The 16777-nt window shown below is 37.3% G+C and overlaps 2 protein-coding genes, 1 long non-coding RNA gene and 1 other non-coding gene across 5 annotated transcripts in view; 3 read left to right on the top strand and 1 right to left on the bottom strand.

Moving 5' to 3' along the window:
- The window catches only part of LOC146465230 (blastula protease 10-like), a 532877-nt gene that overhangs the window by 32127 nt on the left and 483973 nt on the right, over window positions 1-16777 (bottom strand). Inside the window, exons 1-3 of one of the 2 annotated variants that reach the window (XM_085128518.1) lie at window positions 4082-4202; window positions 2310-2381; window positions 572-601 (exon numbers count right to left, since the gene is read on the bottom strand). In XM_085128518.1, the coding sequence (XP_084984644.1) occupies window positions 572-601; window positions 2310-2370 (91 nt within the window). In that variant the 5' untranslated portion in view covers window positions 2371-2381; window positions 4082-4202. Of the gene's footprint in view, window positions 1-571; window positions 602-2309; window positions 2382-4081; window positions 4203-16777 lie in introns of those variants that run through there. The other variant, XM_085128517.1, reaches the window with a different exon arrangement.
- LOC146465265 (uncharacterized) overlaps window positions 1-16777 on the top strand; it is a 283446-nt gene that overhangs the window by 129302 nt on the left and 137367 nt on the right. The window lies entirely within an intron of this gene.
- The window catches only part of LOC146465270 (uncharacterized), an 84422-nt gene that overhangs the window by 23220 nt on the left and 44425 nt on the right, over window positions 1-16777 (top strand). The window lies entirely within an intron of this gene.
- On the top strand, window positions 15766-15838 carry Trnas-uga (transfer RNA serine (anticodon UGA)). Its single transcript has one exon. It is a non-coding gene; the product is annotated as a tRNA-Ser (tRNA).

The following is a 16777-nucleotide window of genomic DNA, read 5'->3' as shown; positions in this document are numbered from 1 at the left end:
GACACATTTTTTCTGGAACTGCACAATAATGGAACACAATTAGCAATGGCATTCTGTAGACAACTCTTCTTTCCGCTCTAAGTAACAGAACAGAAGGCATCTGTGTGCGGGCTAATTTACTTTAGTTGACTTAGGAACCTACCTTGGAAGACTTATCTCTGAATAAAAGTGTGTGAACCAATTAACATAACTGGTGTATAAATTATTTACAAATAGATACTTTGATGCTAGACAGAGGTTTTGTATTTTGTATTTTTGGTTTTCTTCTCCTAGATCAAGATTATTAATAGTAACTATAACAGTGCAAGAAAATGAATGAAATGTCCACAAGCCTTTACGAAATTTAAGTAATTTGAAAACCTTCCTTAAACTCACAGGACGAGAAAACAATCTTTAATACAGTACATGTACATAATCAAGACAACATCCATGCAAGTCATGCATGTTGTAAACTAACAACAGTACTCTTACAACCATCAATCGACTCAAGGTAGAACTCTTAACAAATATAAATACAGTAACACAGTTTACGTTCATAATTTTATGAATGAAAAACACATGACTTCCTTACCTGCGGTTACAACTTCCAACAAGGATAGCCCTAAGAAAAAGCAAATTAAAACAATCCAATGTGGTTCTTACAGAAAATTTCCATGCCCCTCCCATTGGAGAATTTGTTGGTTAGGACCTCCCCACCCCACAGTCCAGCGTCCCACCCCTCCCAAATTCCAATGTACACTGTAGCTGGATACCTTTGCTACCCAAATTGATTTTCAAGGTCTCCACCCCACTAGAAATGCTATAGGGGGGGGGGGGGGGGGGGAGGAAGAAGGGGTGAAGATATTTTCTGGTATCAAATGGAAAATCATAGGTACAATATGATTCCTTGTTTTTATAATAATAATGTTATGACATTTTCTTTGGACCAGTAACAGTGTACACCGTACATGTATGTACGTACCTGTAGAATACCACAAAACACAAAATGCAGGTTACTTCATACAAAATTTAGATCTTTTGAATGAGCCGACATTGGCATTCATAATGGAAAATGCACAAAGCCCTCTGACAGTAGGACTGTGACGTCAACACATGTGCAGCAACACTAGCTAGTCTTGCAGATTCTCTATTCCTCAGTTGTTTCATTCTGAGTACAGTCAACTCTCTCGTAAGCGACCACCCTTGTTGCACGACAAAGTGGTCGCTTACGGGAGGTGGCCTCTTACGGGAAAGATCAACAAAATAAGCGTAATACTAGATTGAATAATTAATTACATAAAAATGTTACCTTATCAGCTAAAATTAGGCAAATAGAAACTTATTTATTTGATTTTTTCCACATTCAACAAGTTTGGGGAAAAGTACAGAAAAGCGTACAATACTTGACAATGTGTCTCGAACAAAGCCTAGGGAAACAACGTCAAACATGGGGTGCACATACTTGAACTCTAGATACTGTATTTACAGTAATCGGAAGCATTCGTCCGCTTATCCACGACGTCTACAATGCTCGGTTGCTTCTGTGACTTAAGCCTCCTGTCAACAAGAATATCAGACACTTTCGTGATTGCAGTGGACAACTCCTTGCAACCCCGATAACCTGCAAACACAGCAATCTGACGCACGAGATCGAGTGCCATCTTCTCTGTCTGTAAACTATTATTATCTGTCAGCAGTCCGCGGAAGCGTCATGAAAACTGAACTTTTGTTACTTCTGAGTGATGATTTATAACGATTATACGTGATTATCTCGCATGGTCGCTTACCGGAAACAGAAAACAAAAGAATATGTCAAATTTCTGGCCTAAAAAGTGGTCGCGGTCCCTAAAGAAATTTCAGTGGTGGTCGCTTACGAGAGAGCTCTTGAAACAGTATTTAACTAAGAAACAAAATGGTTGTTTACGAAGTGGTCGCTTACGGGAGGTGGTCGCTTACGAGAAGTGGTCGCTATGAGAAAGTTGGCTGTATTTAACAATCCCATTCATATTTTTCTCCACACACTGTTTTCTTTCTCTGCATATGACAAAACAACTGTGAGGAATAGAGAAATTGTAGGACTATGTACACTGTAGCCTTCCTGTGTTGATGTCACAGTCATACTATCCCCAGTCTCTTGTCTTGCATGGTAATGTGCCCAACCAGTTTTTAGACCTCAAATACAGGGAAGAAAATTTGATATGGATTTCTTTTTCAATTTTTATACAAGTACAACATGAAGATTTGCTGAACGAAATAAAACAAATTATGTTATACCTACTTTAACAGTTAATGACTGTGTATGAAAATTATATTTTACAAATTTACCATACCTGCTATCAGCTGAAGAAACATTGCAGTTGGTTTTTTTACTGCACAGCAGTAACAACTCATTCAACAAGATTCTGTCACAAAATTTTAAAAGTACATGTAAGTTTTTAAAAGTTAGTGCATTCATAACTGATAAGGATCACATTATTGTTGATTTTTTCAAAGACAGCTTTTAAAAATTGATGAGGACATAAAGTTGGCTAAAACAAGTTCAAATTATCTATGTATGAGTTTTTGTTTTGTTTTGTTTGTTTTTTTGTTTTTTGTTTTTTTCTTTCTTTGAAAAATATTACACCTTAAGGGAAATAAAACTTCAAAAAAACTTCAAAAGCCCTGAGGCCCTGGATTTTACCAACATTGCATGTGCCACTGTGTTTAGCATAATTATTTGACATGTTTTGCCTCCTTAAATGAAACCATCATGAAGACAGGTGTGATGTCCTGTTCACAGGTCGATAAAGTTTTGTCAAAATGGGCAAAGCTTCAAAGGAAAAAGGAAAAACTTCAATGCACAGTGGACTCCAGATAATAATACTTTACTGATAATCATTGTGCCCTTCCGTGTGTTGCACACTGTGTACAGCTCATAATGTTTCACTATATCAATATGTCATACCATCTGGCAATCATGTATGCTTCCAAACACTATGCAAATATTTTGCCCTATTTAATTTATTCAACAAACTACAACTAGTCCGAAAAATTATGTCGATAGGGGAAAGCATTAGCGACTTGAGTACGTACGTAGCTCTCATTAATGGACATGCTTCACATGGGCGGAGAATTACCAACTAAACTTTGCTGTACTTAACAAAACATTGATAATTGGCACGATAATCTACGTTGTTCAAGAGTGTCCCAGCAAATAACTTGCAAATAATTTTGCAATTATTGCTGGTTTATGATGGGAGTAATAAGGCTAAAGCCAGAACAATCTAGCAAAACAAATCTAACTTCTCTTATGCTAACGACCAGTTCAATTTGATGGATATTACGTTTTGAATACGGGTTCTACAGTGAGCTAGCATACTCTACACTGGCTCTAGTTGAGGGTGCACGAGCGTAGTAAACGCCTTCGATTTAATTTAACATCTGTCAGGAATATTTAATCCAACAACACCCTTCTCTGACAGAAGACCGAGCGTTCTGTTAGCCTAACTGCCGATCGTTTTATCTTTTTTTTTTTAATTTTGTAATCCCAATGAGGTTCAGATAACAATCTCCCTGATTAAGTGCGTGAGAAAAAACAACAAACTGAATGATTCTGGTAGTTGTTACAAGTAAATAACCTTAGTTTTAATGACGCCATCGTGAAAATTAGAATCAAGCCATTAACGCACCAAAACACACGTACGAACTTTCCAATCGCGAATGAAAATTAAGCTTCTAAAATCAAACGAAATTGCTGCTCTAATAAAATATATATTTCCGCGTTTCTATAAAGAAAACACCTAGTCGTGGTCAAGATTTAACGACGCCTTTATGGACTTTGAAGCTCTGTTATCTCAGTTTCAGTTTGATGCACGATCGGGCGGATATGTTAAGCTTAATACGTTGGGGCTCGCGACAAAGAAAAAAGCAATCCTGATTCAAGCTCCTAGCGACTATGCTACATTAACAAGAACAGCTATGCTTGACAAGAAAATGAAATAGGGAAAACTGCAAAGTCATCGCAATAGAAAGCAGCTGCATGCATGCAGGCGCGGGCGTCTGATCTTGCACCTTGAAGCTGATTGTGAACTAAAAAACAAAGTAACATTTTGTTTCTACTCACCAAAGACTGAATAGGTTGTGGTTAACCCAGGTTAACGTTACTTTCCACTCCCGTTTCTTGTGTTGTAATTTCTATCAAATCAAAAGATATCCAAAAACACAGTATAGAGTCCGTGCACGGCGGCCACGTTGGGGGACTAAAACAATAGAATACATTTGCAAAAAAATTAGAATATATTTCCCAATGGAAAATCATTATATTGTTTCGGTCCTCCAACATTGCCGTTGTGCACACACTCTAATAGATATATTACCACAATTCCTTTTTAATAGCATTTATATACATGCTACTCTGCTTATTGTACGAACGTAATAACGTTACAAATTCTTCATCCTGTCTTGAGTTATATATATCTTAAGTGCATATAAAGCAAACTTTTTACGCGTCAGCGGAAAATGTTTTGAATTATAAGCTGTTCTTGTTGATCGTGCGAGATCACATTGCTGAATTCCGATGACGTTTGAGAGCATAAAATACTTGTGGATGAGAAAATTACGCTCTCTCTCAAATATTTCTCCTGTGGAAACTATTAATGCATTTGTGTAAAATTTGAAATGCGTACAATAAAGAAAATTTGGCTTCCACGTTATGTTTCCTCGAGTGCAATTTGGCCGCTCGGATAAAAATAAACTATTTGTTTCAAAATTTATTGCTTTGCAAATATTCCTCGTACAGAAATATTTATAGTCTCATAATAAACGTTACAAGAAAAAAAATAAAGGAAAAATAATGTCTGGTTATGGTTCGAAATATTTGAACGTTTACTTTAAAATTAGGGCGTACTGTTTTTTTTTTTTTTTTTTTTTTTTTTAATTATTTTATTATACAATACTTTCCTTACATTTACAATACTTACAATACAGTACAATATTGACATGCCAATAGAAGACTATGTTAGAAACTATTTAGTTAGATTAATTACAAAGAATTACAGTACTTTAGGTAATATCTGACGGTTTACATGTACCTTTTACAAAACGGTTCTACTAAACGTTACACTACTAATAAAGACAAAACTAAGAGAAACAGCACTAACAGATACGTTATTACTTAATAAGAGTAAGAAAAAAAAATTACACCAAAAGTGGAACATCAGTGAAATAAAGACGAGTTTAAACAAATAGTTACATTAATTACAGAAAACATAAAAAGTATACTTAAGTTGGGTCCGGCTTAAAGGCTCCTGTAAAGACACTTGATACTCTGTTCACGGTTGCGGTCTGTATCTTTTACCATTTATGTACAGTTTGTCGTAAACCAGTTTTGTATCATGACCCTCCTTCTTTGCTTCTTTCATTGCCTTGATTAAACCCTTCCGTATTTCAACGATCTCTCTCGGAAAATCCTGTGAAATGCCATAATTTGTGCCTGCTAGTGTACGGGCATTCGATAGTATGCGCTCCTTATCTTTGTGAAAGCTGAACTTTGCAATGATTGGGCGAGGTTTCTTGTCTTGCCTGACCTTGCCAAGGCGATGTGCCCGTTCGATCGGTATTTCATCAATTTCTTCCTCCATATTGAGGTTTCTTTCTAGGAAGGTGTATAGCAGAGTTTCTGTCGTGGAACTGGATTCTTGTCGCTCTTTGGGGATATTGTAGAAAATAAGATTATTCCGTCTGCTATGGCTTTCGAGCTTCACAGCACGTTCCTTTTCCACATCAACAGCTTGTGTTAATTTATTCACACTTTCGGTGAGCGTTGATAGCGTCTTCTGTTGAGCGTCGGCTTTCTCAGTCAAGGTCACTATGGACTTATGAGCAAACTCTAAGCTTTCTCTCAAATCGGAGTTTTCTTTCTCCAAAATACGCTGTTTTTCCTTGAGCTCTTCGATTTCCTTTATTCCAGCTAGAGCAATATCGAGTTTACGATTGATTTCTGTTAGCGTCGCCGCCATGGACGGATTCGTTTCGCCTGCCGTCAAAAGTTCGTCATCTGTCTGAGAGCCTTGCGTTGTCCTTTTTCTTTTACGACTATCTTGACCTATTTCCGCGGCGTTCCCCTCTTTATCTGACATTGTGTCTAAACGAAAGGAGCCCTCTTTCTACGCCATTCGAAGGATAAGTCGCAGAGCACAGAAAACAGCGTCTGTTCACAGCGTACTGTTTACAAATGTGCGCTGCGAATGACGAGCGCAAAATTTTCAAAACAATTAATGACTCTAGGAATATTTCTCCTAAAGAAATAATTATAGTCTCTAAGAATACAGGAAAAATAATGTTTGGTTGTGGCCCGAAATATTTCTGTGAGCGCTTAAAACTAAAGCGTGTTTACAAAACTTATGCGCTGTGAATTGCGAACGAATTACACAAGTCCAGGACAAAATGTACAAAACAATTCATAACTCTGTGAATATTTCTCTTACAGAAATAATTCTAGTCTCTAAGTAAAACGTTAACAAAAGGAAAATACAGGAAAAATAATGTTTGGTTGTGACCAGAAATGTTTCAGTGAGTGCTTTAATTTAAAATTAGAGCGTGTTTACAAAACTTATGCGCTGCGAATAGCGAATGAATTAGAGAAGCCCAACACAAAATGTTTAAAACAATTGATAACTCTGTGAATATTTCTCCTACAGAAATAATTCTAGTCTATAAGTAAACTTTAACAAACAGAGAACACAGAAAAAAATAGTGTTTGGTTGTGGTCCGAAATATTTCAGTGAGCGCTTAAAATTAGAGCGTGTTTACAAAACTTATGCGCTGTGAATTGCGGACGAATTACACAAGTCCAGCACAAAATGTTCAAAACAATTCGTAACTCTGTGAATAGTTCTCTTACAAAAATAATTCTAGTCTCTAAGTAAACGTTAACAAACGGAGAATACAGGGAAAATAATGTTTGGTTGTGGCCCGAAATATTTCAGCGAGCGCTTTAATTTAAAATTAGAGCGTGTTTACAAAACTTATGCGCTGCGAATGGGGAATGAATGACACATGTCCAGCACAAAATGTTCAAAACAATTCATAAGTCTGTGAATATTTCTCTTACAGAAATAATTCTAGTCTCTTAGTAAACGTTAACAAACGGAGAATACAGGAAAAATAGTGTTTGGTTGTGGTCCGAAATATTTCAATGAGCGCTTAAAGTAAGAGCGTGTTTACAAAATTTATGCGCTGCGAATGTCGAATGAATTCTAACAAAAGGAGAATACAGGAAAAATAATGTTTGGTTGTGGTCCGAAATATTTAAACGTTTACTGCGTGTTTACAAATGTGCCTTGCTAATGAATTACACAAGTCCAACACAAAACATAACTCTGTAAATAGCTCCGTGATTGTTCAAAATTAAGTTAAAGAGAGTTAAAGATAAGTTATCGACAAATATATGTCGTATGGCAACGATTTAAGTGTTTGTGTATAATTTGAAGTATGTTAAATATGGAAAATTACCGACAGTTGCCTAAAAAGAGTACAAAAATGCATTTAATTTCTATGCGACTTGCGAGTAGCTTACTCACCCAGCTCACCACATGTTTGTTTTCAACTGACATTTCGCCTGTTTGTTCGTCGCTCTCGGGGTTCAAATTTGCTTATTAGTCGCCTGCTTTCTCGACATATGTAGTTTGACAACATATTTAACGAATACAAGCAATTAGTGTTCTTCAAAATTCTCGTCTGTTTTTTAAAAGAAGTAAGCTATCCCACTTCCCGCCGAAAAAACACGGGTTGCCGCACAGGTTGATTGTGACATTTCACAATGGCTTACATAGAGGGGCGGAAGGACGTACGGACGTACGTATGTAAGCCGGACGGACAATGACGTCATAACCAAAAATTTTCGCATACATGGGTTTACCAAAATCTCTTATCAATGGGGCTCCGGCGCGTAGTGCTCCGCTCAGTAAAGTCGTATGACAAACAAACTTCCCTAGTCTGAAGAGCGCATGGGTTTCTGGGGAATTTTCTGGGAACGATTTCCTGGAGACCTGAGACTAGTATTGTCGTTTCCAGATTCTCGTCTCCTGTTCTCTCCTGTTCCAAGTGACGGTGACAACGGAAAAACAGACAAGAATGCCTTGAACAATGTTCATATCGATCTTTCAAGCATCGCTTTTAATAGAACGATCCCGGGTTTTGCTTCTCCATATGACATGAGTAGTTTCGTCAAAAAATGTCCACCGCTGAATAGTGGCGAGTTTCAATCTGCTGGAATCGAATGGCATCTTTGAATGCTCCAAGTATCTCGAACCCACCTGCAACTTTGCCGGTCGAAACGACAACGCCTGCAGAAAATAACCAGGAAGAGAGGAAAGTATTATTGGAGAATAATGGTTCGTCTACTTATCTGTACCGTTTGAGCGCGATCATTCCGGAAATTCCCAATATTCCTTCGCCATTTATGCGCCCTCCAGCAGGTGCTCAAGCAAGTGTTGTGGCATCCAAACTAAGCGCTAATTTGCCGTTATCTTCCGCTTTTGTCTCAAATAGCGGTCTTGGTAGACTTTGCTTCATTCTTTAAAATATATCTTTGAGATGCACGTGATGCCTACATGTATACGAAGTTTGGACAGGACGGTAACTCAAAGACATGTTAACATGTTGTACTGATTCAAAACTTCAAAAAGTTCAGTAATAGCACACACAAACAAAGCTTTTGGAGGCTTATACAATACGTATTTGCAGCAAAATCCAGGTTGGTTCTCGAGTAAAGAATTCAATCTCGTATTGAGACTAGTGCAGATCCAAAACTGACTCTTTTTGAATCAGGTACAAAACGTGCAGGACAGGAAGTTGTGTGTCCAAGTGCTGTGGCAGGTAAAGTGTGCATGAATGTTCAGCTCACCGATACATGTACCATCAAATCCAGAGTACGGAGTAGCAAATCGATAAAATTGATCATCAATAATGTTTGATAAAATCAATAGAAAATAGCTTATCATATCAGAAATCAATAAAAATCGATAAAAAGGTTCATTGTGTGTAATCAATAACCATGGATATTTCAATATTAACATTATCAATTTTATCAATTAATATCGAATTAATAATATTGATACTGGTTTATCTTACAATTGTTCAAAACAAAATCAACAAAGGATAATATCTATATAAACGAGCTTGCAAAATCTTGAAAAATAATCACTCTAAAACTTGTATACGATATTTTGAAGAAATTCGAAGGACTAGCATAAAACGTAACCATCAAATAATTATTTATTGGTACCTTCCCTTTAAGAATTTAAAAGTCTGGCCAGCCAGTTCTGAAAAATCAAAAGCGCACCTTATGTTATGTACAGGGTCTTTGGTAGCGCCTACTATAAAATCTACAGAATTAAAGTCAAAATCAAATGCCGCCTCAACAAAGGTAACTTTTAGAAGCACAAACCAAGAAACAAATACCAATATAACGATCGATAAATCCAATAAAATTGATAACGTTGAAACTTCACCAGCATGTGAGTATCATTTTTATTGATTGCTAAATGAAATTGAAAACATTTGATAACATCTCAATTTACATGTATCGATTAATATCGATTTATCAAACGGTTTTCCATTTTTTATCAATTTACAGAGTACCCCATGATATTAGCTTCAGGCAGACATTCAGATATCCCCAGGCTCAAAGCACTTTTTAGTGACTTCTATTTTTCGGGTTGAGCTTTATTTTTAATAAGGAGGGGGGAGGGGGTTGGGAGTCACTATTTGTATTTAGACTATTATTCATAATTTCCTGGCCTTCTGTTATGGCTCCAGACATGACTTGTTCCAGTTCAGTTTGAACATTTCGTTTTGATCATTTGAACTGTAAAGGGCTTGCAAGGCTTTATATATACAGGCCTTTCAGGGCAATGCTGGGTTGATGACCACTGAAAAAGGATTCATAAAGATTCAAATACACAGCTGGTCAATTATTTGATTTGCAATATTATACACGTACAGTCCAACTTACTTGTATCAAGCAGAGTCTTGTCATGTTAAACCTTATGGGGGACTAAGGCAAAGGATTGAGATATGAAGACAGTGTCAAAATTATTTTACATGTACATGTACATGTACCTTTAAATCAACGATGTTGTACCATAATGCTTTGACTTAAAGCAAAGAAAAAAGCTCTTGTACGATTTTTATTCTTTCAATTTTCTTTACTGAAAAAAAAAACCAGTGGAACCATGACACTTACATGTACCTTATCAAATTAATGATATTGCAAGTAATCCTAACTTATTTAATATATAAGTCATTAGTTTCTTTCCTGTTAACTACTAGTGGCCTCAGTCTTCTCTTGCTGGTTGACTAACAAGCTGTACATGTACATGTAGTTGGTGTTTAAGTTTAGCGGGCTTTTGAAAAGCATCCTTGGAGACCCGGGGGCAGATAGTTGGGTGAGGAGGAAGTCGAAACGGGTGCGTAAGCAAGAATGAATTTCCATTCTTCTAAGCTTACCATTCCTGTTTTGACTTTCTCCAATCTCCCCTTGGCGTGCCCGAGGATGGTTGAAAAGGAGCTTCAATCCGAAAGTAATGTTTCCCCTCGGAGAAAAGATCTGGTAAAATCGATCATGTCATATTTTCTGTACCATTAATTTTTCTATACTTCAGCTCATGAAACTCCTACCCTTTCATATATCTACAGCCTGAAAAAGAAACCCCTTTTGGTCAGAATTTCCATGTATGGTCAATTATAGGGAGTACTGTATGTACCCTTCCCCCCAACACCCAGCATAAACCACAAGGGTCATCGGGTGGGGGGGCACTGAGATAAGAGGGGCAAAAGAATCAGCAAAGACTCACAAGCACAGCAGCATTCATTGTAGTTGTTGATATACAAGCAACCATTCAGCTCTCATTGGTTTGCCATAAATTAACTCATGTCTGGTCTGCATAGGAGTCTGTATAGGAGACTACAAAAACCCACCACAGGAAATACGTTTGCGGCAAAGCAATAAGTCTGATTAGCATCGTCAAAAATATTTATTAATATCTAAAGCCATATTAAAACCAAGTAAATGTATTAAACAAGATCATTCTGTGTTGTAGTGTCTTCTCAAAAATTGGTTGCTCTTCAACATGATTGTGATATTCATTTATCATTAATATTTGTAAAATGTTGTTACTGTACTTTTGTTTTAACTAGTGTTCCAAAGGGAGGCAGATCCTCCTTCTGAAGCAGAGAGCAAGAGAACTCCCGAGAACCTTGACAGCTTAATAAGGAATCAAGTTGGAAGACAAGTGGACAGAGTGTTCGTACATATCTAAATAATGTGCAACTTAACTTTAGCCAGGGGCACGTAAATAATGAAAACCAATCCCATTGCAACTGATTTTAATACATGTATGCATCATCAGAAAAACTTAAATAAAAATGCATGTATTTAAAAAAATACCTACACTGTAACGTTTTAGTCTACTGACTGTAATTTATTAGTTATCTTCAGGCTGATACTCAGTTAGAAGCAATCTTTATCTTTTTTTAGCTTGTTAAATATTAAAAGCACTGCAATTAGTTATAGATTTAAATTATTATTGTAACTTTCATGACCTTGTTTTGTTTTCAGTCCGATGCTGTGAAAGATTTTCAGGGTCATTTAATGTCAAAGGCATTAAATGGATACGCCCAGAACTACTGTAAGTATATTTGCTTATAGCCAATCTCCACTCTTACAGCCACTTGACGTTAATTTCAGAGCTTTGTTTAAAAGGTAGAGATAGCATTTTAGAGCTCTGAAAATTGTATATGATTACTGCCTATTCTCAGGCGCTGCCATTTTGGATTTTATGACGCCATACGGTTGCAGCTTCTGTTAGGAAACAAAGTTCTTTTGGGCAGAATAATCGGCAACCATATAACGCCATGGAATCCAAAATGGCGGCGCGCAGAAAATTTCATATCGAAAATAGGCGATAATATATAAAATCTGGTTTTCAGGACACTGAAATCCTATCTCTACTTTTTGAATTAAGCTTCCAATAATTTAATGTCAATTTGTTGTAAGAATAACATTTTCCTCTTCACCAAATTGCGTGGTGTTTGTTTTGTTTACGAAACAAGGTATAGATTTCCCGGCCATTTGCATGCGTCCAGAAACAGATTTCGGCTAACTTTCTCAGATAGGAAATGGATGGTGCCTGTTTCAGCCTGCGAGGAACTAGAAAAGGTTAAAATGAAACTAGAAAGTACGGAAAAATACTTTTGGTCTAAAAGTAGGTTTAACTTGAGTCTCCCTCTTAGCGAATAAACGCTGCCGATCAGAACGCAATCAACCATTGCCTTTTATACTACAAACAACTAATTGATATCTGAAAATGAAAAATAAATACGATCAAAGCCCAGTCTTCAAACCAATCTTAGTTATTAATCAGTTAAAATCTATTCTTTAATTGACAGTCTCAACATTAATTACATCTTTCAGTTGGTTGCAGAAAAGAACAGCATTCCAATGCGAGGCATGGGAATATCTTCTCCCCTTACTGGCCCCTACCCTACCCCCGGTACGTGGACTGTGTATGGCGCCTGACCACCAGGCCTGGTTTGCATGTGAAGCTGGTGTTCTTCGACTTTGACGTTAGATCGACTGACGCATGCGCGGAAGCTGACTTTGTGGAAGGAAAAACTGGAGGTAATTCGATACACTGCATATGATTACTAGGTTAATAATGATAGGTCCATTTTGCTACCAAAATAGCCCTTTCACAAACTGCAACACACTAGGATGTGGTGACACACCCTAAACATTTAGTCGCTTAGTAACACCGCCACTAATTTGGTGTTCCTACGCAAATCAGTAAACTGTTAATATTAATCTGGGCACCATGCACCTTCACTTAAATGACGTTTGCAAACGATTCTTGGTTAATTCATTTTCGTCGTTTTCAAAGCGTGTACCAATAAAAATATAGCTAGATCAAATATGAAGTCTTCAACCTGAATTTGACTGGAAAAGTTAAATATTTTATTTTATACTTTTTCTGTTTTAATTATTATTAATTTTTTTGTGGGGGAGGGGGGGGTATCGTCTTGTTACCCTTAATTCTACCGTTAACTGTTTCACTTCTTTTCATCATTACGCTGCTTTTGACAGAGGAACATCCGTGATGAACAACAAAGAATGTGGAAGAAAAGCGCCATTTTCTCTTACCATTGACAGAGACTCGATATTTATTCAGTTCAAAAGCGATGTTGTGACTGGAAATCGAGGATTCATGGCTGGGTTTGTTGCTTACAGTGTTGATAAGTATAGAGCGTTTTCATTCACGTGACTACCGGCCATATTGGTTTACTGAAACAAAACAAAGTATTTCATTAAAAAAATAGAGTTCAATAGACCGTATTCGTATTCTCGGTATTGAACTGGAACTAGCTTGCACACGAGGCTTATGTGGGGAAATCTTTTCACATGCAAGTAGTTTCTAATATATTCCCCCGCAAGATCCTCCATTGCAAGCTCGATCCAGTTCAATACCGAGAATACGAATATGGTCTATTCCCAGATGTTTAGTTTGGGACACAAACATGGCCGCCATTTCTTTGTTTTGGGACACCAACATGGCCGCCGTAACGTCATGTGAAAACACTCTAAAAATTGCGTCAAGTGACTTCCTTGAATGATTTTAAGACTAAATTGAGTCGCCACAGTTTTAGGTAAGATTTCAAACACGGCCTCCAAGAAAAGCAGCATTTATTGTTTTAGTTTTTTTTTATTATTATTTTTTACTTTTATAATTCTAGTTAGGTAGATAGATAGTTAGTTGATAATGATAATTATGTAGCTGATGGAACTACCGTGTGTAAATAAAGTTATTCCATCCTATTCTAAACCATTGAACCGTCTTCAGTTTTCTAATCTTAAAGAAAACACCACCAAACTTTGTAACATTTCCTTAAATTTAACTGACAACAATTTGCTGACATTTAGTTGTTCGCGTCGCGTTTTTGCCAAATTTCAGTCTCTAACCTTTTTGTAAGACTTTGGTGTCGGGTCGTTACTTCTACATTTGTTAACATTTTAGCGTTTCTGTACTGGTTTTGGTTATTTTAGGGTTAATTTTAACGGTTTACTGAGTTTTGGAGAAAGTGAGAAATCCAAGATGGCGGCTGTGGAGAATAAATGACGTACATCCCACGTCACATACGTATGTACTTCCCATTGTGCCTTTCGGGAGTGTTGGAATACAAGAATATCTTTGAAAGATAACCCACTATGCTACAATCTAGCGACAACAAACGGCAGACCTTTGCCCTACTCCACCAGCCTTTTGCCATGCATCTCGCGGTACAATTTACTTTTTGGTAACATTTGTGTGTAAATATATACTTGAAAAATTACAGTTACTTTGCTATTTCCATTTCAACTGATTAATCAAAATGCAAGACCCGGTATAAATTCTTTGAAAAGACCTCCAAGAAATTGGTTTTCTGTTACCAATATTAGCTGTTCCTGCAATTTGTTGGTTACATTTCTTTTTTTTTTCTCTGGAACATTATTTTCGCAAAACATAATAATTCATGAAGCTAAAACAAAGGGAATCACCACCGTGAAGGAGGTTTGGAAATGTGGTCTTAGTTATCATAACTGACTGAGCTGCACTCTTGGTTTGAATTTCTCCAAGAATTACTAATTGTTTAAGGAGCTACATTATCAATTTTTCACAAACGCATTTTTCTTTAGAAATGACACAAGCTTTCAATTTCTCCTCCAAAAACCCAATAGAAAGAAGCGACTTTAGCGATGAAATCTGTTGGTTTTATCAACTGTTGGCCACTGTAAAGAGAATTGAGTGCCGAAGTCTCCAGCGTTTTCCATTCGCGAGATTTGCTTTGAAGAAGGGCTAACGCTCGAAACGTCAGCACTCGAGTGTCTTCACGACGGCCAACTGAATTACGTTACGAACTCAGTTGATAAAACCAAAGAGTCACTTCCACTCCCCTACCTACGCAGTACCACAGTTTCTTTAGAAACAAACCCCCTTAAAGTGCCCCTGGGACGAAAATTTCATTTTCCACCTTTTTGCATTTTCGTGTACAACATGACCTTCTTACTCACGTTACCAAATTTCAATCCTTTACGGCGATTGGAATTATTATTTTTTTTTAGCTTTTTATTTGAGATTTCACGGCCGCCATTACTTGGCCTTGTTCCGGAAGTTAAGGCTCAAATTACAGGAAGTGACGTCATTGGCTCAACACGAAAAATTCCACAAGGCCAAGTAATGGCTGCCGTAAAATCTCGAATAAAAAGCTAAAAAAAATACTTTCAATCGCCGTAAAGGATTGAAATTTGGTAACATGAGTAAGAAGGTCACATTTTACACGAAAATGCAAAAAGATGGAAAATGAAATTTTCGTCCCAGGGGCACTTTGAAGGGGCACTGTCACGGCGATTTTTCTGTCATTTGGTCAAAATTGCTCAAAGATTTGACAAGGAACCTTTTTTCTAACATCCAATTGCTCTTAGAATAGCGGGAAGAGAATATTACGAGATTTCTCCGAGGAAGGACAAACTGCAATCAGTTTTCAGCAACTTCTCTACAATATACAGGAAGAACACTTGAAACAATTCACCAGTTTTTTCAAGTTGCAACCAATTTCCATCCTCACCATTCGCACCCAAACATAATTAGTAGGGGTGCTTACCATTTACGCAAACCATCAGGATGGAAATTTTCGGCATAAAGACGAAATGATTTAGCTTGTCCTAACAGAAGATGGATAACATGCAAAATGTACGAACATCAGCTGTAAGGAGGCGGTGTGGCCCAGTGGTAAGGGCGCCGGACTTGAAATCCGGAGGTCCCGGGTTCAAGTCCCGCCTCGGCCACGCTTGTAAATAGCCAGCTGGTTTGCCTCCTGCCAGTTGGGATTTTTAACATGTTATGTTTGATTTGATTATTATTTGTTTCCTGTTATTTCTGAGTGGAATGCCTGTAAACTAGCTTTGGGTAGCTAAGTGCATTTCCACTATAAACAAAGCATTTATTTTTTTTTATTATTTTATTTAAATCCCTAGTCTCCCACGCAGACGTTCTTAGGGGTTCGTCACGCGTTCCTGCCCCACGAACGTCTGCTGAAACGAACAGCCACTTCCGTTCGTCAGCAAATTATCTTTGTCTGAACAGACCAATCAGCATTGACTCATTATGACAAGTAAAGCCAATCACATGCTGCGAAACAACGGAAATTATCACCCGTGGAGATATTTTCGCTTCCGGACGTGCATATAGTTTATACGATTGAAATTTTTCCTTCCATATCAACACCCTGCATTTTCTTCAGTGATTTCACTGAGAGAAGCGGCAAGAATTCCAATATTTGCCAATTTGTCTACCTGGCCCCAGTTGTTCAAAGGCCGGATAACTTTATCCGCTGGATAAGGCACTCTTCAGCGTCTAAAATATACTTCACGTTAAATGTTGTCCAAGGTTTTCGTACACTCCCCAACTAAGCAGTGGTTAGAGTGTGCATATTCGCTTGTGCATGAGGAAATACTGAAATATTTGCACAGATTGAAACTGTCGGATAGTGACTTATCCACTGGATAAAGTTATCCGGCCTTTGAACAACTGGGGCCTGGTCTTTCATAAGATTTACAAGCGGCGAGACCACAACAACAAATAGTGACCAGCAGCTTCAAGAATTGAATTGTAAACAAACGATAGAGCTTGATAAATAAGTGACTTTCCATAACCAGTTGGAAGGTTTACGAACACATCAGTTTTCTTCTGCGCAAATTGCACTTTGACTTATCTTTGATACGCAT

The sequence above is a fragment of the Pavona decussata genome, unplaced genomic scaffold (genome assembly GCF_977016875.1).
Source record: "Pavona decussata unplaced genomic scaffold, jaPavDecu1.1 SCAFFOLD_156, whole genome shotgun sequence".
NCBI classification, from domain to species: Eukaryota; Metazoa; Cnidaria; class Anthozoa; order Scleractinia; family Agariciidae; genus Pavona; species Pavona decussata.
Note: the sequence above shows the minus strand (reverse complement) of the source record. Positions and strands in the feature narration are given on the sequence as shown.